A 25,739-nucleotide genomic window follows, 5' to 3' on the forward strand; every position below is an offset into this window, starting at 1 on the left:
GGGGGGGGGGGGGGGAGTACTACCCCAGTCCATTTGCTAATGAGAGAGCCACCAGGCAAAGTGGCGCACTAGGATGGTAAGCAATGTTAAAATCTGTGTTTTAGTGTGATATTGTGCTTTTGGCTTAATAAGTAGGATCAAAGGGCAAATTACAACCGAGTTGTTGTCTTGTTTTTGGTCATTAACTAAAAATATAAATGCAGTTACAGAGTAGGACAGACACGCAATCCCACACACACATTAACAAGCATGTTAGAAATACTAATACAGAGGCTTTCAATAATATACATAAATCGAACTAGAGACTAGACAATAATTAACAGTACTTTTCAGGACAGCAGCCGTCTCCAGAAGCGCCATGGAATGTGCCCCAATGTATTTTAGAGTAAATTAGATTTTAAATGCCATTAAAAAAATTATTTATATCTTTTGAAAATGTAGTTGCAATTTTATATATACCATTTTTTTATATACACCATACCTTTCAAATGTTTTGGGTCAGTAAGTTTTTTTTTTTTACAGTAAAATATTACAATCTTTAAAAACTGTTTTCTGTTTTAATTTAATTTATTTTGTAAATTGTTAATGTAAAATGTAATTTATTCCTTTGATGACAACGCTAAATTTTCAGCAGCCATCAGTCCAGTCTTCAGTGTCACATGATCCTTCAGAAATCATTCTAATATGCTGATTTGCTGCTCAAGAAACATTTTATAATATTATCAGTGTTGAAAACAGTAGTGCTACTTAATAATTTCGTAGAAACATTTTTTTCAAGCTTCTTTGGTGATTAAAAAGTTAAATAGAACAGCATTGATTTTATATATCTTTTTCTACTGTAAAATAATGTAAAATACTTTACTGTCACTTTTAATCAATTTAATGCATATTTACTAAATAAAAGTATTGTTTTGTATTGATGTAATGTCTTATTTTGTGTAGGGCAAATGATCTTGGACTGCCATTGTTGCCCCCTCAAAAAAAAAAAAAAAAAAGCTTTGGCTGTTTCCCCCTTTACCAGCGCAGGGTATGTTTTTTAATCTTTCTTTGTAATATTATTATTATTATTTTATTTTATTTTATTTTATTTATTTTTGTAGGGCTGTACCTGCTATAATAGGCTGGCTTGCATACTGGCTGTAGCTGGGTACATGATGGGCATAGGCACCGTAGCAGGGGGTGGAGGCATCTACTGACACGCTGGGCTGGAGGGGCAACAGTTCCGCTAGGCCCGAGATTGCCAGTGTGGAAGGGGTGAAAGGAGCCATGGAAGCCTCATGCGGCTCCTGCTTAACGCACACGGAGGATGAATGTGACTCTGCCAGGTGGAGAAAAACAACAAAAAAGCCACACACACACACAATCAGACAATGAAAAAAACAAAAAAAAACAAAACAAAGATGAATCATGACAGATGGAAGTACTGAATGGAAGCAGTAAAAGAAAAAGGAAAATGAAGTTTGGCTGACAGTGTTTGGTGTTGTTGTGGTGCTACATTGCGTTTAGTAGGAAAAGAAGGATTTATGTGAAGTTACAACTGCCGTGGTGTTCTGACTCAGTTGCTCGAGTGTGTTCAGAAGTTTTAACAGAGCCTCCAGAGGCACACGCTCAGAAAACAACATTTCAACACGCACGAGGGGATTTGGTCATGAAAAGCCAGGAAATGTTACTGTGCACTTTGAGCTATGTGAGGGTTTTATGTGCGAAAACTGATCCACAAATCATTACATCAAAGATACTGTGCTGGCTAGATTTTTTTATTATAAACATGTATTTTGCAATATTTTGGTAAAACTATGTATATTTATTTTTCTTTCTATGACAAAAGAATAATGTATTTCTGTTTTTAAGTATATTTACAGCTGACAGTGAAAGCATTAGTCACAGCAACTCTCAGGGAAGCGTCATCTCACACAAAAACATGAATGTGATTTATTTTTTGTGGCTTGGTGCCAGGAATATATCTCTACAAATTTAGAAGTTTCAACATAAATTAAATAGTTATATATTCAACATAAATTAAATTGTATGTTTTAGTATTTATGTGCAATAGTCACTGATTTTATATTCAGTAGATTTGATTCACTCACATTGTAATATCGCAGTTTTCTGTACTTTGCAATTTCATAAATGCATTACTTTTTGGAAAGTTACAGCCCAGCTATATTTTACTTGCATTTTACCCACTTGGCAAGTGTTTATTTTGAGCCCTGCTCACTCACTTACAAAGAGAACAGATTAAAAGTGATTTTTTTTTTCTTGTGAACAGATCAGATAAATCTTTTTGGGTTCATTGTTTTGTTTTTTGTTTGTTTTTCTATCCAGTTTTTCTCAGAATGGAATATTATTTGCTCCATAAAGACTTTCACAGTCGTCTTTTAACTTTAGATTTATATCTAAATCTAAATAAAGCTACATTTTTATAAAAACCCTTGAAATGATTTATCCATCAAATGAGCTAAAAATGAGCAAATATAAACAGGTAAATCACTTTGAAACAATATTTCTACAATAGCATTAGCAAACAGCAGCTTGGCTGGCAGATCAATCAAGCTCAAATACAGAGAAATTTCCCTAAGGTTTGGAGATAAGAGTTGCATTGCCAAACAAAAAGCCTGCAAACTGCGACACACAGCCCCTTTGCATCGCCAGTCGTAATATAATTTGGCTGATGAGGTTTGGCATTTTTCATCTTAGCGGGTTTGCCACTGCAGCTCGAGCAATCAATGTGAGCTCTGTCTTCATCTCTCTCTCCACTCATCCTCTTTAACATCCTCTGCTGTTAACATGGTCTGTGGGGAGGGCTCTCACAGCTTCATGATAGCCTCATTAGCTGTTTCCCAACTATTGTTGTTTTACAACCGAGCTATGTGCGGAGAGTCGCTCATTAAGATAAGGCCTCCTTGTTGTCAGACGCAATCCTGACAACCCGTTCTGACCTAACGCCAAGAAATCAGGCAACTTAACTGGCTTCTTTCCCACACAAATCAATGCCAGAATTTCCTTTCCTGAGCAAGTCTGGGACTAACAGCCGAATCTTCATACAGCAGGAGCAGGATAAACATGGTGATTTTTAATTAAGAGAGACATACAGAAACAAGGCGGTTAGATGACTATATTAAAGAGAAGAAGATGACGGCAATAAAGCCTAACTTCAAAAATAAAAAACCTTAGAGGCCAATAAAGGAGAAAAGGAAAAAGAGGCTGTCGGAGGCCTCGCGTTTTCACGGCCTCTGCTTTGCCGCTGTAAAGCAGACAAGGGCGTCCACTACACTGACCGAAGCTCAGTGTTCAAGATCACTGAACTCTGAAACTAATCAGAGGTGGTGTTGCTTATTGTCCTGGAAACAAGCAAGACCTGCAAAAAGGAAGGCTGTCAACCTCCTGATTACCGAGATGGAAGATAAACACTGGTCTATGTGGAGGCGCATCACATCTCAACACGAACCAGAGGTATAGAGTTCTCCATGTCTGTCCCTCGCTTTCATGAATGCACGGTTTCACATGGGAGCAGAGAGAGAGAGAGAGAGAGAGAGAGAGAGAGGAATGACTTCCTTTTTTTTTAAAAACCCAACCGCTCCAGCAAGGTCGCTTGCCTTAGAGATAAAAAAAAATACTTAATAATAATAATAATCACAGACACTTTGACCTCAATTCTCAACATTTTGTCACAGGAAAAATGGAATAGACTGCTTCAGCCTAATCAATTACAGCAATGTAATGTTTGGACGGCCAAATTGCTTGAATCCCCAATATAAGTTCCTAAAGTCATTCATTATCAAATGTGTGCTCAAAGGTTAGTGTGCTATTGTGAGTGTGAAATAAACATTCATTTGGGCTATAGGGCCTGCCGGGGCTTCTGGTGACTCAAGACAGAAGCAGTTTGTCACTGGGCCACACATCAGATACCTCAGTCTAGCCGGCAGCGTGTTGTTTGCTGCTCACTGGAGAATAGCGGGCCACACTTAAAAAATGGCTCTCTGACGGATATATTTCAGCCGGAGATCAACAGCAGCATAAGCCAACACAAAGCAGTCTTTTATTTCACTCTGCCTGCATATGCTGCTTTTCTTTCTTACTTTTCTTGCTTGTTTTTTTTCTTGTTTTTTTCAGACATGGAGCTCTGTTGCTTTCAGGCCCGGGTGCTCATTTCTTCCTCCCTCTCCCCCCTTATCCTCTCCTCCCATCTCTCCGAAGAGATTTGGAACAAGGGGGATCCCTTCAGCACCTGCTCAGGTTTTCAGCGGATCGGAGGGGTGCCTATTTACACGGTACCATCCTACTGGCACCAGGAAGACTTCCATTATATGGCTCGGCAGGGACAGCGCTTAAGAATCCGCACTAGTCATTCATTGTGAAGGTATGTGCAAACGGCCTTTTTAAAAGGCTAGCCATATCTGGACAGCATCCAGACTTTTTACTGCAGTTTGAATAATTTGTGCCACTGTTTTTTCCCTCTACTACAGTTAATACATGAAAGTGTGGAATGTGCATGACGCATAAGGGCAAGTATTGCCTCTGATAAGTCTGAAGGCCTTTAAAACAACAGAAGCATAGATTAATCCTACACCGACTCTATTAACTGTACTTTCTGGGATTTTACATTATTTATTTATCTAAAAAATATCATTCATATTTTAAAGTATGCATCTATTCCATTATTTAAAGGAATGTACTTTACTGCAAGTTTTTTTATTTATTAATTAATTAGATTTCATCCGGCATCATAAATTTTGGTTCAATAGACAAGCTATTTTCAAATGCATTTTCCTTTAGGACTTTAGGTACAGAGCAGTAACCCCTAAAACTAATTGGGTAAACAGTTAACTCAAAAAACACGTCTCCTATGCCTTGTAGTGCCCTTAAAATTCCAATTTCTGTTTTGTAATGAAGAGTTCATTAATCATTCATCTTTAATAGATTATGCAAATCGCAAGACATAAAATCAACAAGATCAATGGCAGCGTGAATTTTAATTGGCTCAGGAAAACATTGCTGGGAATGAGCATAATCTCCAGCTCTCTCCAATGAGAGGGAGTAATTTATTCAGAATTGGCTCTCAGTGTAAATGCGTAGGGTAATTTAGCACTTTAACTCTGTCACCTTATTCTTATTTCCAGTTTATCACATGCAAGTACATCATAACATTACGCTATTGCATCTTTGAACTGCTTTCTTTGCTTTTTTTTAATTTTTATAAATGATGTTTTTACTGCCAAAAGTAATTTAGAATACGACATGGAACAGTTAATATATAAGACTATAAAGAATGTCATTTGAGCATCGACATTCTGAAAAAACTTGAGAACGTAATTACAACTGTATTTTATTTATTTTATTTATTTATTTTTATTTAGGTTGCCAGGGGAAAGTATTCTCATCATGCATGCATAAACCAACACCATTGTGAAATTATTAACAACAATAAAAACTTAAACAACCATTTGGAAATCTCTACCAGAAGCAAGAGGTGGTCTGCACTAAGACCTCCGGTGTGTCCCGTCCCAGGTGCAAGAAAGGCCACCTGCCATGAGGGTGCTCCCTAGACCGAGACTGCTTTCATACAAAGGACAAAAACACACCTTTCTTCTCCAGAGGCCCAACTTTCTGGAGGGAACTCTACCTCCCACATATTACCGAGGGGGGAAAAAAGCCCTTTCTTTTCACATAACATTATCCAGCTATCATTTGAGAAGGGGGCACAGCAATTTTCAATCATCCTGTCCTCCGCCCACACAGAACTCATTGGCTTTGATGGCTCCTGCATAATTATGTGAATTTTATTAAAAGCTCAGCGTATTAATCTCAGCACGACAGTTGGCTATCAGTAAACTTAACCTTCTCTGAGGTAATAACAGCCGCAACAATGAAACAATATTTCAATTAGCCAGGCTGACATTAACCACCGCATACCACGAGGAAAAAAACCCAAAAAAACACTGCAACATTAAAAGGCCAAACCGTGCTAAGCCGCCATATTTCTTTCTGAGAGCTTTGAGCTGAAGAAAACATTTCGGTACTACTTCGGTGGTGAAGTAGTAAAACAATTCATCAGTTTTTGAACAGTGACACTGGCCAACAATTCTCCATAATCACTTTGAATGCTGGCTCTTGCAAGTAACAGCGCCTGTCTGTTTTGACCGTTCCTCTCTTACACGGCCCCTCAGAGCAGGCAGCACTAATCCATCCACTATAGATCAACATGTCACATTCCACTCTCACCTGTCCGCTCAACTCCCACATAAAACAGTCACATAGTCTAGAATATGAACGTCCTGCCAGTATTCTAATAGTCTGCCGGGATGGTGGATCCAGCGTTCTTACCTGTCACTACCGGGTAGCTCTGTGACACGCTGGAGCCCAAATCTGAGCTGACGCTGGTTGACAGACTGGGCTTGACTTCATCCAGTCCAGGGTTCAGTGCTGGTAGCGTGTATTCATTAGCCTGCCAATGAGGGGAGGGGGACACTTTAAGTAGATATATCTTGGGATCCAAGCATCACTTTTAAGGTGTCCAATTAGAAAGCTTTCTGCCTCTGAGCTACCAGTCCTATGTTATTTTATTTATTTATTTTTTAATGATATTTCTTATGATTTAAGGAAAATGTTTTACACCAGGGATTTAATATAGTGGCGGCTCAGTTACTGTGGCTTTGTAAATGGGCACCTGAAATCCTGTTCTACTAAACTTGCACATTATTTTTATTTCCCCCAGTCAGTGCATGTGGGTTTTGGTGGAGTTAATGTGAACTGTGTGTGCATACATTAAGGATGTGAGCGGGACAGAGAGTAGGATTTGGAACAGACTGAAAGGAAGGGGTGTCAGCTGTCTCTTTGTGCTTGACTGCAGTCATTCCCCTGACCAGCCAAGGGAGGAGACGGGGCCGCTTTGTTCGATTACCAACATGGCCTCGTTTCGAGACCATTTGTGATTGTTTTCTTTAGGATGAGAAAATGATGACACGAACATAATCCCAAAACAGCTTTCTATTATTATTTTGAAATGCTAAAACATTGACGCTTATATTTTCTGGATTTGTATGTTGGATTAAGCTGCATTTGTGGTACTATGACTTTCTTTAAATAGGTTTCTTTGTAACTAACGCAACAAATGAGAATAGATTTCCGGCTACCATTGTTCCTCACGTATTAAAGTGCGAGCGTACATATGTCCGTATACGTCTGCGTGCGTGTGTGTGTTCGTGCATCTGTGCACTACAATAGGGCCGGTGTCCCAATGGGAAATGCAGTGACCCCAGACTTGTCTGTCTCTATTCCAGATAAACTCTGATTGTCTGCTACAAATGTTCAGTTGGCCAGTAGCGGATGTTCCTCTCTATTTGGTCTGGCCTCAGATGCACAACAGCTATTTTATCATGCAGATAGGGGCAAGTTGGGCGTGGGGTAACTGAAGAGCCATCTGAAAAGGATGACCAAATGGCTGGCAGAAGTGTGGGAGGGGTGAGCCCATTGAGTTTAGCATTTCCAAAATGGCTTTTTAATGCCCGGCCTCACACACCAGACATGGCTAATAGGTCCGCTCTTTCAAGAGTTAAAAAGGGGGGACAAAAACGGACCAATAAATGGGAATGTAGTCTGATTAATATTACATTAAATTAAAAGTGATTTTTCTGGACTGTTCCAGGACTGTTTTTCCCCCCGCTTTTAGCCTCTTTCCTTGCCTTTTTTAATACCTTCTTGGCTTCTCTTTGTGATTGCAAGTCATTTCCAATTCGTTTTGGTATTGATCTTCCAGTAGAAATCAGTCTTGTAATTAGCTGCAAATTAGGCCCTCTACTAGGGGTGAGTGCTGTCCCCCTGATTTATCACCAGTGTAATTCTCTGCGATCGGAGAGAAATTAAAATTAACTCAATTAGGCCACTGCTTTTGCTTTATGGGCCTCTACTTGGAGTTTCAAGGGAAAAATTAATAGTCACTGGTTGTTTGATAGTATAATGAAAGGAAATAAAGCTTATCTCCTGTAATAAGCCAAAAGCTTTAAATAAGAGCTTCTATATACAAGGTGGTGTTTTTTTATTGTTTTTCACGGCATAATTTTTCATGCAACTTCATTCAGACTGAAGATTTGTCAATTATTTTTTGTATTTGTATCAGTGGATTCATGTTGATGTGCAATTATTAAAAACTATATTAATCTGGCTTTAATGCACCTTAAATTTATTTAATGCATATATTAGTGATGCTTGGGCAAGATGCATCAGTTAACATTTGTCTGGGATTAAATCGTATGGTGACTTGATTTCACTAGTTCATCTTAAGAAAAAATAAACATCTGTCCGTTCGAATGAGCTCTGCTGTCCGCTCACACTTCATTTTAAAATTCGTACTGCAGACTGTCCAACAATCTCCAGATTTTTGGTTAAAAGTATTAGTTTGTTAGTATTCTTCCATTTGCCTCAATATTACTAACCTGCTCTGGCTTGATGTGTTCTGACGTAGGGAAGACGTCGGGGTATGACGGCCGCTCAAACACTCGATCCAGAGCCTCCAGCTGCTGTTGAGTGAAGGCATCGGCCCTCAGGTGCTTCCGTAAACTCTCCACACTACCCTGAGAATCACTGTTTGGGCCAGAGCCATCTGAACCATCTATGAGAGGAGAGAGGGACAAGGCCACATGCTAGTACCAGTCGTTATGGTCCCGTTTTTTCCCAGGACAGGCACCCCATCCCTCCCTCCCCGCACCCCACACAACAGCTACATCTAGTGCTGGAGTGCACCTCTCAGCACCACTGGATGAAAGATTGGAGTATATCAGCTCAAATTCAGTCAGCGCTAGCCTCAAACTGATCCTAATAGCTGTGGAAAGATAGAGCACATGAGGCTGGGAGAGACAGAGAGAGAGGGAAAGATGTGGACGGTGCAAAGTGGGAGAGAGGAGACCCACACCTCCCCCATCCCAGATCAGCATCAGCACCGTCATCATCTGATAGGCCTGCAGTAATTGATGGATTACCTTCAGAGCAAACATATACTTGTGCCATGTGTTTTAGCATGAGCCACCTTGTTCTCTTTCCCGTCAGTGGGCTGGTGGAAAATGGAGAGCTATTATTTAAAAGGCACAATTTCCTTTAGAATGTAATACTGCTTTCACTTTCAGATTGCTTTCCCCTGGAAAAATGGGAGGCCAGTCCTGACTTGAATACAATTACACAGCTTGACTGCCAGCTTATGCATTTCCCTCCATCTCCCTCTCTATAAACAAATGAACAGTTTCCCCTCAGACCGTGACCTCATCACCATCACCCTGCCGAAGCAGGTAGCCTTCCTTCCCCAGTGCCTCATTTTGCTTTTCCGGAAGCCCTTCCGCAAACATCCCGCAAACGTTCATGCAACCTCGGCAGTTGCGCCAACAGCCTCCCGCTTTTTGTGTCTCTGGTGGTGGAGGGGCTTTTTTGCTCCCTTACAAATCTGTCATTCTAAATTTGCAGCAGATTATGTTCTCTCCTCGGTGAGAGCGTAGTGATATATGATATGCAAGGCCCCTATTGATTGCCTGATCTGGTGGCAGGAGAGAGGCGAAATGAACTTGAAATGAACATCATGCCTCAACTCATTGTGCGTATAATACTCTACTTAATCCCACATTTTTCTGTGCTATGGAATTCAATTGATCAATCATGTTCCACTGATAGTACCATTTCAGGGGCTTTATTGCCATTCTACCCGCCAGCTTGACCTTTTTTCAATGGCTGAGGCTACAGGATGGACTGACTTTCAGGAGAAATAGATCCACAGAGAGGTCTGATAAGAGACTGGGAGATATTACGTGTGTGGGAGTGTGTATTTAAGCTACACTGAGGTGACATTTTTTATTTTCCTATTAATTCCAGTTGTGGTTGTTTTGTTGTGTTTTTTTCTCTCCACATTATCTGAGTCATTCCATATCTGAGTGCAGGCATTTTTTATAGACAGCTCCCTTGGGGGCCTTCTATAAGGCTGCGTGTTGTTGCCGTACAAACCTCAATTGTTCTCTTTGGTACAGAAGAAAATAGAGTCATTAATTACTTTCTATCAGCTGGTCTAAGTGCAAACTGCGATCAATAAGCAGGCGTTTGTCATTTGCTTCGGTGCAGCATGTTTCCCATACTCAAAAGCCCAAAGCACGCAGGGCCGCTAGTTGACACAGGGGATGCAGCTGTGGGGGGGCTGGGCTGCTCTCCGTTACGTTACATTTAGGGGAGATTTAGGTTAGAGCAAGGTTAGATCAGCATTTCTCACTGGAATTTTTTGAACATTTAACAGAGATTCAGTGTGAATGCAGTAATGTTGTCTAGGCTATTTATATGGCTCCTGTTTACATCAGTGCTCATGCTATATTGATTTCATTGGAACACTTGAGTGTGTTTGTTTTGACATCCCACTGCATTAGCACTCTGGTGCTATGGGACTAGAGCTTTGTCAGATCAGATAACCAGAGTCCATAAAACAGGCCTCCCCTGGGCTTCCTCCTCTGGAGAGTCCAGTTCAAATAAAACTAAGAACAAGAGACAGTCAAGGGCTTCTCATGGTGAACTTGTCATTTTAATACATGCACTGTACGTAGTCAAAGTCTGTACATGTAAGAGCTTTTGAATATTTTAAAGTGAAATGTCCTAAATTTGTGAAATTAGGTTTTAGGAAGTATGTGCTTAGGGTTGACCGGGCAGGTGTGACATTCTTTTAAGAGAACAGTGCTGAGTTTCCTGCTTTCATCTCATCAGATAAGGCTGGCTTGAATGAGAGAGCTTTTTGAAAAGCAAATGAGAGTCTCGTGACCCTTGACCTGATATCACACATCCACTCTTATATGGGTAGTTTACCCAAAAATGAAACATTTGTCATCACTTACTCGCCCTCATATTGTTCCAAATCTAGACTTTCTTCTGTTAAAAAATGTTTTGAAGAATTGTTTAAAATGTTTCATACAATGAAAGCCACTGGGGTCCAAAGTTGTTTTGGACCTTATTGACTTTCAATGTATGGGGGAAAAAATCACAAAGGTTTGAAAACAATGAGAGTAAATGATGATAGAATTCAAATTTTGGATGAACTCTCCCTTTAAGTCTGATGGTGAGTGTTCCATCAAAATGTTATAAAAAAAATTCTGATTGTACAATTTTTTTTGGATCTAATAAAAAAGTAACCTTTTTATACTTGCTCAAAAACTAGGAATTTGTGAGTGTGCACAAATTATATGGAGAAGCAAAAAGAAAAATAAGTTTGGCACTTCTATTTATGAAATCTACGGTGCAGCAAGGCTGCACAGCACATAACTAAATCAGAGGAAGACGAGACAATAGGAAAAAGAACAAGAGAGAGATGGAGGGAGAGAAAGAGCGAGGTAGCAGCGGCAGCACAACCGGGGCTGTTAATTTCCTGTTATGTTACAGCGTGTTTAAAGGCTTTATTAATTCAATTTAGTGTTGCTGAGCAGTGTGCAGACTGCCAGTAGGAGCTGCGCTTTCTCTTCTTTTCCTTTTTTTCTTTTCTCAGGCTACCGCTTTCAGCATGGGTTTCTCCTCTCACCTATAACACACATTCTTTACTGTACTCGCACCCGGTCTGTCATTTAGCACATCGGCCTCATGTGACGCAGCGTTCTGGAACGCAATTAATGAATGCGGATCTCCCTAACTCTCGCTCTCTTTCCTTTTAAAATCTGCGTAATGCGGCGCACCATTAATTCTCAGCATCAGCGTTCATAATTGACTTTTCTCTGACACGATTCCTCTTCGAGCGAACCACCCTGTCCTTAGATGTTTTCGTGCTGCAGATTTTCACGTTTGAGCTATCGGCCAGGCTGGGGCAGCGGGTCTGCTTGAATGCAGATGTATCAGCCGAGTGGGGGCATAGACCTTTTGTGTCCTTTGATAAGGAGCCCGGCACCTTCTTCTCTGCCGGTTACGCTCTGCAGCCTTTCTCAAATCTGGTCTTTCTCTTTCATACAGAGGCCATCATCATGATGAGATCAGTGGGATGTTCTTATTCGATTTAGACTGAGGCCAATCCATTTCTTGGTTTGGATGTATTTCATTTCTATTCTTTTTTAAAAGTAGAATCCATATTGACACAATAGAATCTCACAAGCCATGAAATGGAAGCACAGGTTAAAGCATTCTCGCTGTGGACCAAACTATTTTAGCATGGGGATTTGAAGTGTGTTGCCGTTCACTCTCAAAGCAATACTTTTAGATGAACAAACAAGCTATAAGTGAAACTTTTGCGTTCTTATACCTCGATGGCATGGATATAATCTCTTTATCGCACTAACGTCAAATAAATACGCTGCTAGGCCTTATAAATGAACCCACTTTAATTTATTTCATGTGAACGCACGCTCCCACAGCTGATTCAAGCGTCAGTCTGTGTTTTTGCACGCAATTTATTGCAATCTGCCCACTCCCTATGTAGGTTATGTTTGGTTTTATACAGATGGAAAAGAGCCGGGTCACACCAACCTGCTAATCAGCCGATGCAAGGACAGGTGAGAACGAAATGGCATGGAAATTTACAACTCGTGCCTGTACTAGTAATTAACTCAGTTCATTCATTTGTGTCGTTTTGTAACAAAGTATTAACTTTGACAAATGAGAAATCCCAAACAGGCTTAATTTCCCTCTTTTGCCATTAATGCATTTGGCAAGAAAGGCATTCTATTTTCCATAATGAGATACACAAATAAATCTGGCAATGGATTGAAGGGCCTGTGAAGGCAGCATTAAGGTTGAGGCGCATTCTCTGTGCTGGCATAATTGGTATCACTGCTTGCAGACATATAAACCAATCTTTACACAGATAGGGCTGTGTCTCTCTCTTCCCCTTTAGGCTATTTCTTTTGTCTCCTCAATAGCTTGCACATCCATGATAGAGGAAGGGGGTACTAATTTGTGAATTAATAGCTTTTCTCTGCAGAATTGCAAATTCTCTTAAATGTCACTATGTTCAACTTGCGGGCTGCTATTGCCACCAAAGAACTAATCTTGGGAGGCTCCCCCCAACCCTTACCTCCCTCTCCGTCTCTCCGTCTCTCCCTCTCTGCAACGATCCACAACACGCCGAACGTCACCCATAGCCGGCGAGCAACGTACTACTTTTAATTTGCAGTAACACATGAAAATGACAGATTAATGACTCTTATGACACCTGTGTCCCTGAAGTTCCTCTTGCAAAGGCCTGGTGTACATAACGCGTGTCACACTACATTATCTCCATATCACTCTTGTAATGGGGACCTTTTTTTTTAAAGGGCACTAGCATCATCAAATATAAAGACTGCAGAAGCCTATATCTTTTAAATCAAATGCTAACTCATTACACTGACCTTTTTTCCCCAGAACTGGCAGGTTTCACATGTTACGTGTTTCAAAGTGCATCTGCGCAGCTCTTCCTAAAATCGGATTAGCATATTTCTGTTATGTCATCATCTAATGAAGGGAAGATTGACTGGGCCCAGCCAAATAAGGCTCAGGTAGCCCAAGGCTGCTGGGCTGCTATGAAATTGAAACCATACACTGGCTGTCGCTCTGCCTCCCTGATGTCTCGGTGTGAAATAAGGGCTAAGTTTAAATAACACAAAGCTTTTTAGACATTTGGCACTGTATCAAATTACCAGCCATGAGCTCTTCATCAGGGACACGGCATGACATATGCCCTACAAATGTCTTGGTACACCTTGAGAGACCTGCATAAGGTCGTGTGATTCCAGAGGAGGGAAACACATTGGCAACAATGGGAATATTTACTCTAGTCGTTGTAATGAAAGGTAATCCTCGCTGAAGCGGTATTAAATTTGATATTACGCGGGCAAGTAAACTCATGTTTTCCTGCCTAGTGTTTTATGATGCAATTACACTCAAGCCCTTCATCCACTCTTCATGTTGTGTCAGTTCTAATCAAACTAGGAATAACTACCGCCACTGCCGTTTGGCTGGGTAATCCCCTCTCGCTTATGTTATGTCCCTTCTCTGTTTTTAGGAACAAACGGTCTATGACAGTGACAGGAAAAGCACCATGACGGTCTCGGTAAGAGCAAGCCACGCTGTAGCAAATGTGATTTGCCACAGTCGCTTTCTTGTAGTGTTTATATATGATCCAGAGCTCTTTCCATAAAGATATCATTAAGCGTCAGTGCGCTCCGTCTCATCCCCCTCCCCTCGACACACAACCCTACACGTGCACACACACACACACATCTCCGTCTCTCCCTCTCTGCAACGATCCACAACACGCCGAACGTCACCCATAGCCGGCGAGCAACGTACTACTTTTAATTTGCAGTAACACATGAAAATGACAGATTAATGACTCTTATGACACCTGTGTCCCTGAAGCTCCTCTTGCAAAGACCTGGTGTACATAACGCGTGTCACACTACATTATCTCCATATCACTCTTGTAATGGGGGACCCTTTTTTTTAAAAGGGCACTAGCATCATCAAATATAAAGACTGCGGAAGCCTACATCTTTTAAATCAAACGCTAACTCATTACACCACCCCAGAACTGGCTGGTTTTAACCTCATTTCACACGTTACGTGTTTCAAAGTGCATCTGCACAGCTCTTCCTAAAATCGGATTAGCATATTTATGTTATGTCATCATCTAATGAAGGGAAGATTGGCTGCGCCCAGCCAAATAAGGCTCAGGTAGCCCAAGGCTGCTGGGCTGCTATGAAATTGAAACCATACACTGGCTGTCGCTCTGCCTCCCTGATGTCTCGGTGTGAAATAAGGGCTAAGTTTAAATAACACAAAGCTTTTTAGACATTTGGCACTGTATCAAATTACCAGCCATGAGCTCTTCATCAGGGACACGGCATGACATATGCCCTACAAATGTCTCGGTACACCTTGAGAGACCTGCATAAGGTCGTGCGATGCCAGAGGAGGGAAACACATTGGCAACGATGGGGATATTTACTCTAGTCGTTATAATGAAAGGTAATCCTCGCTGAAGCAGTATTAAATTTGATATTGTGCACACAAGTAAATTCGTGTTTTCCCGCCTAGTGTTTTATGATGCAATTACACTCAAGCCCTTCATCCACTCTTCACGTTGTGTCAGTTCTAATCAAACTAGGAATAACTACCGCCACTGCCGTTTGGCTGGGTAATCCCCTCTCGCTTATGTTATGTCCTTTCTCTGTTTTTAGGAGCAAATGGCCTATGACAGTGACAGAGGAAAAGCCCCACGACGGTCTCGGTAAGAGTTTGCCACGCTGTAGCAAATGTGATTTGCCACAGTCGCTTTCTCACAGTGTTTATATATGATCCAGAGCTCTCTCCATAAAGATATCATTAAGCGTCAGTGCGCTCTGTCTCATCCCCCTCCCCTCGACACACAACCCTACACGTACACATGCACATACACACTCACACACACCCTCACAGAGCACTTGATCAGACTCGAGTGGCTTGTGATTAAGCAAGCAAAGAGAAGGTGGGCTAACGGAACTTACAATATCCTATTTTCCTCCCATCCAAGTGGTTGCCACTCCAGAGAACTAAAGAGATGGAAACATAAAAGAAGCAAGTAGCCCTGCTTTGATAAATGTTTTAAGAGATCATTTCTAACCACTTCAACCTCCCTCCCTTTGAGTACAGCACTTTCTGCATTCCCGTTCAGCCCGGTGCCACATGGATGTTTATTCACTAGCATTCAAAAGGTGATTGTATGAAGAACCGATCAGCCATTAGGCCTTAGACGGTATGTGCCCTCTCATTTAGAAAAGAAGAGAGAATGTTGGCATGAGCAGGTTGGCAGCCCCATTTCAGTTCTTCAAAAGCAAAAATACAAAGCCAGAAATTTGTGAGAAATTAAAATGTCAGAATATTTCTTTAGAAGTCAATTACAAATCGCACATCAGGCAGTTTTTGCATTATTTTCTGCATTTCCAGTCTGTTCTGAGCACATTTTTTGTCATTTCCTCATGCATCTCTTGTATTTACGTTGCTGATTTCTTTGTCTTCGTTTCGTTGACCTGTATTATTTACAAAAAGCATAAAGCCGTATCCCTGATGCACTACCTAAGCATTATGCTGTCATGATTCGGACCAAAAGATAGCATGTAGGCATATTCTTGTTTGTGCAGAGCTACTGTATCATCAAATAAAATGTGCTACAGCCATGCAAACACCATAGTATCAAGTGGCTGAATGAAATAGTCCAATCTGCTTTACTATATAACAAGTCACTTGAGAGGGCTTTTTTTTCTTTTACAAAATGCTTTGTCCAGTGCTATCAAAATGCCATCTTCATCTCCCCACACAAATTGGAAATTACAGGGGGCTGTAGAGAGGCCTAGAAAAGGAGTGAAAGGGGAATAAAAGCGATGGAGAGAAATCCAGTCTCTTACCATCATCGCGTTTTCTCTTTTCGCCGTTGGAGCGAGGGATTCCTAGGATGCCATTAATAGAGTAGGACCCCACAGGGTCATTGGAAGCACTTGACACAGGTGGGGAGGCTGTGCTGGGCACTGAAAGAGCACAGGAATAGGTTAACGTATATGGAGTGCTCTCAAGATCACCTTAAAAGAGAATGAATTAACATTAGGTCACAGGCATAATTGATGTCATTACAATTTTTATGTTTATATGCAAAATATATGCTGTCTCACCTATAGTGTGTCCTGCTGTGGTGAGAGGCGTTCCTGTGCCGTCAGAGGATGGATGGAAAGGCTGCTGAACTTTGGTTCGAATTATCCTACGAAATGGCAGTTAAAAGAACATGATGAGAGTTGAAGGTGCAGTTGGTTGCCTGGATCATTTTAAGGTAAGCTTTTGCATAGGTTTGAGCTTTAAGCTTTCGCATAGCCTGATGCGACCCATTGCGTTTGTAAAACTCTAGTGTTGTTTTAGGGCCTTCCTCTATAGATGCACTGATTCTGTCACAAATAACCAATCTTGGTGTATTAGGACCAATCATGGAGTAGACATGCGAGGCTGAGTGGGAGTTACCACGGAGAGAGTGGATTCAATCAAACGGGATCCCATCTTTAGAAATATGATAAAGTCCCACTACCTCGAAGGTGTGATATGGGGGAAAGTCTTCATTGCACTTTGGTCTGAATGATCTTGCAAACAAAGCATGAAATCACATCAATTCACCTCAATGATGAGCTTCACTGATTTGAACTAGCCTCAGCTTTAATAATCTCTCTATCTCCCTCTCTCCTTCTTTATCTATCTCAGTCTCTCCTCTATTCTCCTCCTCATTGAAGCAAGTGAGGATTGCTTGTAGAGTCTGGATACTGACTTCCCAGATCCGACATATTTTTTTCTAGCACAAACATTCAGGGGTGCCAGTGCGGATGAGCCCCTATTGATTGGGACTTGGGGATAAAAAAAGTTGGGAATTAGAGGCAGAGAAGAACAGATGCAAATGGAGGGCTATAAATTATATGTGACAGGAAAGCAATAGTGTCTCATTGTTACACCAAAGCCCACTGCAGCATCTGATGTCTTTAATCTGGGTCACGCTTCAGAGAGAAGAAGCTGTCACCTTATTCCAGGAACACATTTATACTCGTTGGCTACACATTTTAACATTTGTATAAACTATAATATGGCTGTAAAATCCTCATTCCATATGTGCTGATGCACTTAGAAGGATTAATATATATATATATATATATATATATGTGTGTGTGTGTGTGTGTGTGTATACCAAAATGTGTTTTTTTTCCAAGCTAAAAAAGCACACAAGACAAACACCATATAAGTATTTTGTGAATTCTTTAACATCCAGCCAAAACAACGATTTAACCCTGCAACTTCGTTAGCCACACAAATTCAATAGCTTGGATCCATGTTCTCGCTATCGAATGAGCTATTTGGAAGGTGTGAATTAATGACTTGCCAGGGTGCTGAGAATTCCCTGTAGAAATATTAAAATATGAATCAATGCTATTGAAAGGACGCTTAGGATTCAGGCGATAGAAGGGCTCAGAACTGGTTGTGTGCCAGTGACTTCACGCTGTGAGGAGGACACAGAGTACACCCCAGACAGTGTGTAATCTTTAATAATTCATGCAGAGAAAATGTGCTTAAAGCTGGTACATCTTCTAATGTCAACAGAGCAGAGGTCAACCTCTTAAGCGCTCAGTGCATGAGGGTCCTGCCTCTGAAGTCTGCTCACTGGTGAGGGAATACTTTTAGACAGGGTACAAGAACACCTGTTTGAAATTGCATAAGGCTTACAGCTTGTCTAGGCAATTGCAGCCTGTGCTAAAGGTTCTGTTGTAATTACAGGAAATGTTAAAATATTATATTTGCATTTTGCTTGTACTTGCCTGCTTTCAGCAGTCTCAAAGTTAAAGAAGTGTTCTAGTGTAGTGTGACCCAGTTCACTTAAAAGCACAGCCCTCACTGATGTTTACTTGTAGCAAATCCAATTTTATTAAATAATACAGGCAAGTTTTGAAATGATTAGCTCAGGTAGTTTTATCCAATATGTGTTGCCTGGGCATAGAAAACCCAACTTTGTATGATTCAGAATAGCAGGCGAAATAAATTCCAGTTACATCATTATACATATTAATTTTATAAATAACAGAGGCCCTTACAATGCCCTCCTCTGAGATGACAACTTGAACAACATTGGAAACGAAGGTTTATTGGCTCTTCTTTCATGTCATTAATGCAGATTAAAAATGTACCGCATACATGTGTTGAGACTTGTTCAAATTGCCCTTTTTAAGCAGCCATAGTGCATGAAATGAATTTTTTCAGCCTCTCTCTTCCCCTTTTTTTTCTAGGAAATGTCTTGTGCGGGTCGGCCCATGATCTCTCTTCAGCTCATTAAAATGTAATGCTGCTGGCCAGCTCTATGGAACAGTGCTTCCTAACCAAAGTTCATTACTCCTGCTTGCAGGTAGGCCTTTTCACCTTGTTCTTCCGCTCTTCCACCCCCCTTCCACCATCACGACTCCATCTCACTTGGGATAGTCTTGCTAGCCTTCGTATTTTAATAAGAAATAAGAAAAAGAATGGTAACTAATTGTTAGGACTCTTTATTTTCACCTGACTGGTTTAATGTAGGTAGGCATATAAGTAAAGTGGGGCTGATTATGATCTCCCTTGCATTATTTATGATGGCATAAGAACTACAGGACCTGTTTGTTAGTCCTTGTTAAGTTTAGTAGTTCACTGAAATTGCTGAGGTAGAAGCCCAGTTACACATCCACCTTATTTCAAATTATTCCATAATTTTACTACACTATTCTTCTTTAATAATAATAATAATTATTATTATTATTAGGCTATTATTATCATCATTGTTTTATTACTTAAGATAAATTGAAAATATGAAAAATTACTCATTGCCTTTTTTCAAACCCGTTTAAAAACCTTAACTTTTTTATTTTTTTGTCTTGCGTACTATATTTGTTTAGAACTACTGAGATTCCGCATAAGGCAGTGATGTCTTGTCGCGTATTTCCCAGTGCAACTGGATCTGGTTACAGGGTATTGATCGGTTTTCATCGAGACAGATGTGATTTTCGCGACCTCAACAAAAGATCCTCTGCAGGCTGTGGACAGATTTGGGATTGAATTGCACATTTTGAGACCACCCCGAGAGCAAGAATTAAAAAAGCAAAAAACTTCACCCACTGAATACGCATCGTCAACTGGAAACGACACGTAGTTTTCTGTAGGCTACAAGGCCTCTGAAGGGTTTTCAAATTAGCTGATGATAATTTGGCCGCTAGTGTTAGGATTCGCTGTTTTAATAACACTGCTGAAGGTCAGTAGAGAACCGAATTAATAGTTCTGTTCTGTCATTGACATCATGCTTTTCAAATTAATTTGGAATTTCAAAAGTGAAAATCGAATTTCAAACGGCTTTACCTGTTTATAGATGAAACACTTGGTACTGTGTCGTTGTCACAAACGCCCTCGGCCAGGAGTCGGTCTCGGATCTCCCAGGCGAACATTGTGGGATTCTGCCGCTTGTAATCTGCGATTTTATCCACAACTTTGGGTGTCGCCACTTTCGGTTTGGACCCCCCAATAACTCCAGGTTTAATACTGCCGGTTTCATAGTATCTAGAAAAAGATGAACGATAATTCGTTATTATAAAAATTCCTTACATGTCAGTACGTTTTGTTTTGTTTGTTTGTTTTTTGCTAGCGTGTGGCATTGAGCATATTTATAAACAGTGCGTTATGAATACGGTCATTAAAAAGTTATATAATCTGTTGATTTAATAATTTTTTTGAGTTTCAAATTATACAGTGTGATTTTTTAAATTTATTTTATTAACCCCCATCCCTTGCGTCGGGAAAATGTGCATTATTATTAGGCCTATTATTATTATTATTATTATTATTACTATTATCATTATTTTAACACCTACTTTTAATAGGTTTTGCGTGTTGAAACATTAACATTCGTATGCTGCGATCTAAAATTGTAATCATCCATTTATCAAACGGCTTCCTTAGCGACTGATATATGTCCCATGCACCCCACGATTAATACATGCCACCAACACATATCTCATATTTTCTAAGGAACATTTAAAGTGCAGAATACCTTATAAGATCCTTTTGATAGCTGAAAAATATTTCAGAAAATTCAAAAATCTATAACAGTTTCCTAGAAAACATATCCTTTCTCCTCTACATTGAATTTAAGGTCAGAAATGTTTAATAATAGACCTTTCACTAAAAGGGAAAAGGTTACTAAGACACATAACAGTACAATAATGTTTAAAAGGTTTATTTAGGCTACATGAAGCAATTACATTTCATTAATATTGTTATTTCTACACGGGTATAACTGGACAAATTTACTACATCTGCACTTTTTCGTACCTTCCGAGAATTTTGCTGACACAGCCATGGCTGACCCGTAGTTGTCTTGAGATGTCACAAGGTCTGACTCCTTGGTGCGCGAGCTCCACGATTCTTTGCCTGACCACGTCAGGTAGGGGTCTGCCATTCACAAACATCCCTCCTAGCTGGTTCACACCGCCGTGCCCTATATGGGATACAACAACACAGACACAAAAAGCATAACATTACATACATATAGAAGATAGGCTGCGCCGTCAACATGGCTACCACACAGAAGCGTTTCATTTTCTCTTTTTCCCCTCTCTCTCTCTTTCTCCCTTTTAACACTCTCCGCATGGAAGCGCGCACGCACACACACACACACACACACACACACACTACCTGTATGTGGACAACGACAAACAATAAGATAGTTAGGCTATAATGTATATCTTAGCTAAGAAACATGATGGAAAATGTATCCGTAAAAGGCCTTGACGTCCTTGTTCTTTATTTGTACTGTGTTTGTACTTTGACAATATTAAAATGTAGCCTATATATATTATCAAAATGTTCATGGGGCGGCAGTTAACGTTTTCCTCATTCAGTTAAAACATAATGATTTTGCACGTTGGACAGTAGTTTTTAATTTATAGTTAGTTAATTTATTTCTTTGTGTTTATAGATATATCTTGTCAGCACAATATAGCATGATAAATAACCGCTATTGTAATATTATTCAATTGCTGTACTGATAATAATAATAATTATTATTTTATTCCACACATAATCATCTTTTTATACGCACTCGTGATTGTAAACAATGGCAAACGTTATGTGCTATTCTACCCATAGGACCCGCTGCAGTTAGGTACTATTTTCCTCTACGATTCCATTGCAGCCAAACACATGTCGCATAGATTAGGTTTCAACCTGTTTAATTTTCCTTGCACAATTATTGTAAATAATTAAAAAGAGCTTTGATAACTCATATTACAACCATGGAGTAGGCTACTGCAAAATAATTAAGAATTAATTATTTAAATTAGACCCAGGCCTTCCGTCATCTTGTTACAATACGGTTTTTTCAACAAATATCGCACAAACAACTCATTTAAATTATTATTATTATGCCAAACAGCAAGTATTTTCTCTCTGATTTTCAACATGTAGACCACGGTTATTTTCATTAGAAATGTCTCGCTTTAAAATGCGGAGATTTTAAAGGCATTTTTTTTTGTAAAATAATTTAATATTTTGCAATTCATCTGGTATTACTGCGTTTGCACATGTTAGACATTTCTGGCGATTTTAATTCATATGTATATTCTTGCTGTAACGACATCTCTTTCCATCCCACATGTACGTTATTTTTCTCAGACATGCACTGAACTTAAAAAAATAAGAAATACATTGTTTGAAATATTCACGAATCATTTACGTTTTACATACAAGGCAGAATAATTTATTTTAAATTACGATAAATATTGTATCGATTTTTTTTTGAACGCCTTTTTGTCGGAACAAACGATTTAAAGGCCGCTAAATATAAGAAGCGATCGTAGGCTATTTTTTTCTTCTCGCGGGACTACTTTTCGTATTCGCTTTACTGAGCGTCAAGTATAAAATATTTAAACAATCATTTATACATTTCTTGTAAAAGCTTTGGAAAACTTAGTAAGAGTAAATAGCTTAATGCGCACAGGTTATAGGCTATAGTCTTACAAAGCCAACTCCACCGAAACGATGAACAATTTAGACTTTATTTATGCTAACCAAGGTAGAGATTTTTAAGGAAAAAACTTATATTATACTCACGGTGCATCGCCGAGAAGGGGTCTGCTTTGCAGTGAATATCCATGGGATAGCAAAGGAAGGAAAGATAATCGACTGAGGTCGCCGTCTCGCCTTGATAATGTAGCTTTAATTGGAATTAATAAAGATCGCTATCCGTTCAAAGCGCAGTGCTTCCGATGCCAGTGTACAGAAGTTCTTCAGCGCGCGACGAACTTTATCTCGTGCTGATCAGTCCATTCAGCGAAGACACGAGGCTGGTCAGGTGCAGATCATGTCCTGCATTGGTCTCTCAAAAAAAATCTTTTACGCAGGAACGTTAGCGTAATCAGTCGTTCAGTTAATATTTGTTAGCTACATATTTAAGGGAACGCAAGCATTAGTGGTTGCGTCTCCTCCAGTGTCCTCTGATGAAACTGCAGTGTAAATTCCTCGATATGGAGAAGCGTTTCTGGTAAAGTCTGTGGGGTACAGTCAGATTCGAGCGGGGATGACAGGAAAAAACATGGACACGGCGAGTGTCTCTCGGTCCCCCTCTCTTCAAGAATGGGATGTGCCTGTTAGAAGCTTTGGGCTGAGACTGAAACCCCTCTTCTCAGTGTGTCTGTTTCTAAAAGCTGCAGTCCACCGCCCCCCTCCTTCCCAGATCCCCCCTCGCATAGAGATGGATGACATGTCAGACAAAGGCAATAGATTCCAACACTTTGTGATTCGCCAACGCAAAAAGCTGGAGCACCAAATGAGGAGGTCTCTTCATCTGACACTTCGGAAGGGGAGGGATGCAAACAGGGAAATGAGGAGAGATGGGTTTTAAAAAATCGAGGAAATTAAAAGACAAGTGGAAAGGAAGCGGTACCACCAGCGGCCAGGCATCGTGGTATTTCTAAACTGTATGTTGTCAAACTACATGAATCATGTTTGAATCATATTGGTGACCTAAACGTAGACTGAATGTTTTTTATTTATTAATTAATTAATTCATTTATGTGTGTGTGTGTGTGTGTGTGTTGCCGATGGGCATAATGTTGTCAAGATGAGACTAGTTGAAGATGAAGGAAGGTCTTAATCTTTACAATAATCTTTTCTATTACTACTGTTTTCTTTCACTTATAGGTCATGTCGGGTGTTTTCACATTTTTTCCCGAACATCGATTATAATGTATTGGCGTGAAATATTATGAAATAGTTCAGCAATATTGTGGCATTTCTTTTCTAAAACAGGACATACGCTAATGCATTTCTTTTCTAAAACAGGAAATACGGAAAATGTAAACAATACCATAAAGCATAAATATTCCCAGCGTACAGATATAAATTGGCCTAAATATACACTCTCAATTTCTGACAAATATTTGCTGTATCTTACAACTATATGACAATCGCGGATTACTGTATTATCATTGCTTTTGATACTATAACAACACTACTTCTAAGTTCGCTGGCCTGTCAAATGTTAGTGAAAGGATTGTGTCTTTACCCTGCTGTTTGGGCTGCTATATTGTAGGTATTTCTGTAGATGGCGCTGCTTAGTTTGCTTTATTTGACTGAGGGAGGCTCTTGAAGTTGTTTTATGGCTCTCCAACAAAAAAAGTGATGAACTTAATGTTTGATAGTGAGTTTTAGTTTTTATTTCTTTTTCTTCTCCTTTTATTTATTTATTTGTTTGTTTATATTTACTCAGATGTATAAGAAAAAAGTTTTGTTAAACTGAGATGGATGTTCATCGTTGACTCGTGGTTTTGTCAGTTTGTTTATGCTAGTTTATCACTGAATGTGCCCATGTGCTTCACTTGTCGCTATTTTTTTTTATTTTAAACTCTTATCTTTTCGCTTTTTTATTTTAAAACAGTTCTATCTATCTATCTATCTATCTATCTATCTATCTATCTATCTATCTATCTATCAAGGCTACATTTCTAATAAATCGATATAAAATGTTTATATACTTGTCTAAAAAAAACTGTATTTCAGAATAAGTTTTTAGATCCTGGAACATACTGTGATCGTGTTTACTTTTTATCATTTCTAAAGCATGTGACAAAGTCAGCGTCATATCTTCTTAAATTACATAATTTTTCTGAAAAAAAGTATTATTATTATTATTATTATTTTAACTGTTAAAATTCAAATGCGATCGTATGCACTGCTTTTACGTATCGCACTCAATGATAATCACACTGTTATAGTTGTTGCCATTATTATTGTTTTTACTGTTTTCTTTATTTTAGTAAAATGGCACGTACGCACAGATCTGAATTGAAGCACCCTATATGCTGTGTTTAAAAACAAAAATGCTTGTAGCAATTAGTAAAAAGTGCAGGCTTTGGCTTGACTGAAGACGGCTCTTACACATTTATGAAATGTTCGCACTCTGACCGTTGTACGTTCGGCTAAAAGAACAGGAGGCTATGTTATGTTATGCCTCCCGGCTAAATTTGGGGACGATTCTTCTTTTTGTTAGTATTTTTGGAGGGAGCTTCTGGTACAATATGTAACACCATGGGCTGTAATTTCACACTCGACTACACATTTCCCCTAAAGCTGCTTTTATTTCCCCGCAAGACCCCAGCTTTTTGCCTCCACTCCCCTTTACTATATTAGTTACTTCCTCTGTTAAATGATAGGAAAACTAATTGCAACTGATCATAGCGGCCATTGAATACTAAAGGCGGGATACTGAGACTGTCCATGCTACAATATAGAATTATATTTCATGTGGCTCCTCAGCGTTTTTATTATACGTTTTTTCTTCTAGATAATATTAGCGTCCTGTCACAGCTGGCCAATGGAGAAGGTGTAATAAATTGCAAACGTGCCATTTTAAATAAACAGGAAACATGCAAAATATTTTTAAAGGTCTGGTTTGTTTGAAAACACGATTTACATTTTGTATTCTTTTCTTTAGACCAACCCAGGAGGTTTTACTCTTAAGAAAACGATTGGGAGAGAGTGATCGAACGTGTCAAAGAGAGAGACAGACAGAAAGAGAGAAGGTGCAGTGGTAAAGTGCATCTCTTTTGACAGCCTCTGCTATAGGCTACGCCACATAGGTTTGTTAGTCAAAGTGAACAGCGATGAACGTCCAATGAGAACGCAGAAAATCACTTCTATTCCACTATCCAATATTTCTATTTCCACTTTTAAGAAGCCCATATGTTTAATCTCAT

The 25,739-nt window shown here is 39.6% G+C and overlaps 1 protein-coding gene and 1 long non-coding RNA gene across 13 annotated transcripts in view; one reads left to right on the forward strand and one right to left on the reverse strand.

Annotated features, from left to right (window-relative positions):
* LOC107585309 (uncharacterized) overlaps window positions 1–1,181 on the forward strand; it is a 77,023-nt gene extending 75,842 nt beyond the window's left edge. Inside the window, exons 3-4 of the long non-coding RNA XR_001609232.1 lie at window positions 943–1,027; window positions 1,101–1,181. This is a non-coding gene — a long non-coding RNA (uncharacterized lncRNA). The remainder of the gene's footprint in view (window positions 1–942; window positions 1,028–1,100) is intronic.
* LOC107585307 (paired box protein Pax-2a-like) overlaps window positions 1–23,212 on the reverse strand; it is a 29,106-nt gene extending 5,894 nt beyond the window's left edge. For 2 of the 12 annotated variants that reach the window (XM_016272270.1, XM_016272274.1), the window contains exons 1-8: window positions 22,597–23,212; window positions 20,818–20,983; window positions 19,849–20,046; window positions 16,617–16,702; window positions 16,356–16,475; window positions 15,459–15,503; window positions 8,433–8,608; window positions 6,325–6,445 (exon numbers count right to left, since the gene is read on the reverse strand). In XM_016272270.1, the coding sequence (XP_016127756.1) occupies window positions 6,325–6,445; window positions 8,433–8,608; window positions 15,459–15,503; window positions 16,356–16,475; window positions 16,617–16,702; window positions 19,849–20,046; window positions 20,818–20,983; window positions 22,597–22,639 (955 nt within the window). In that variant the 5' untranslated portion in view covers window positions 22,640–23,212. Of the gene's footprint in view, window positions 1–6,324; window positions 6,446–8,432; window positions 8,609–15,458; window positions 15,504–16,355; window positions 16,527–16,616; window positions 16,703–19,848; window positions 20,047–20,536; window positions 20,558–20,817; window positions 20,996–22,596 lie in introns of all 12 variants that reach the window. The other 10 variants (XM_016272265.1, XM_016272268.1, XM_016272267.1 and 7 more) reach the window with 6 other exon arrangements.
* Between the last annotated feature and the right edge of the window lie 2,527 nt (window positions 23,213–25,739).

Source organism: Sinocyclocheilus grahami, unplaced genomic scaffold (genome assembly GCF_001515645.1).
Source record: "Sinocyclocheilus grahami isolate Dianchi unplaced genomic scaffold, SAMN03320097.WGS_v1.1 scaffold69.1, whole genome shotgun sequence".
NCBI classification, from domain to species: Eukaryota; Metazoa; Chordata; class Actinopteri; order Cypriniformes; family Cyprinidae; genus Sinocyclocheilus; species Sinocyclocheilus grahami.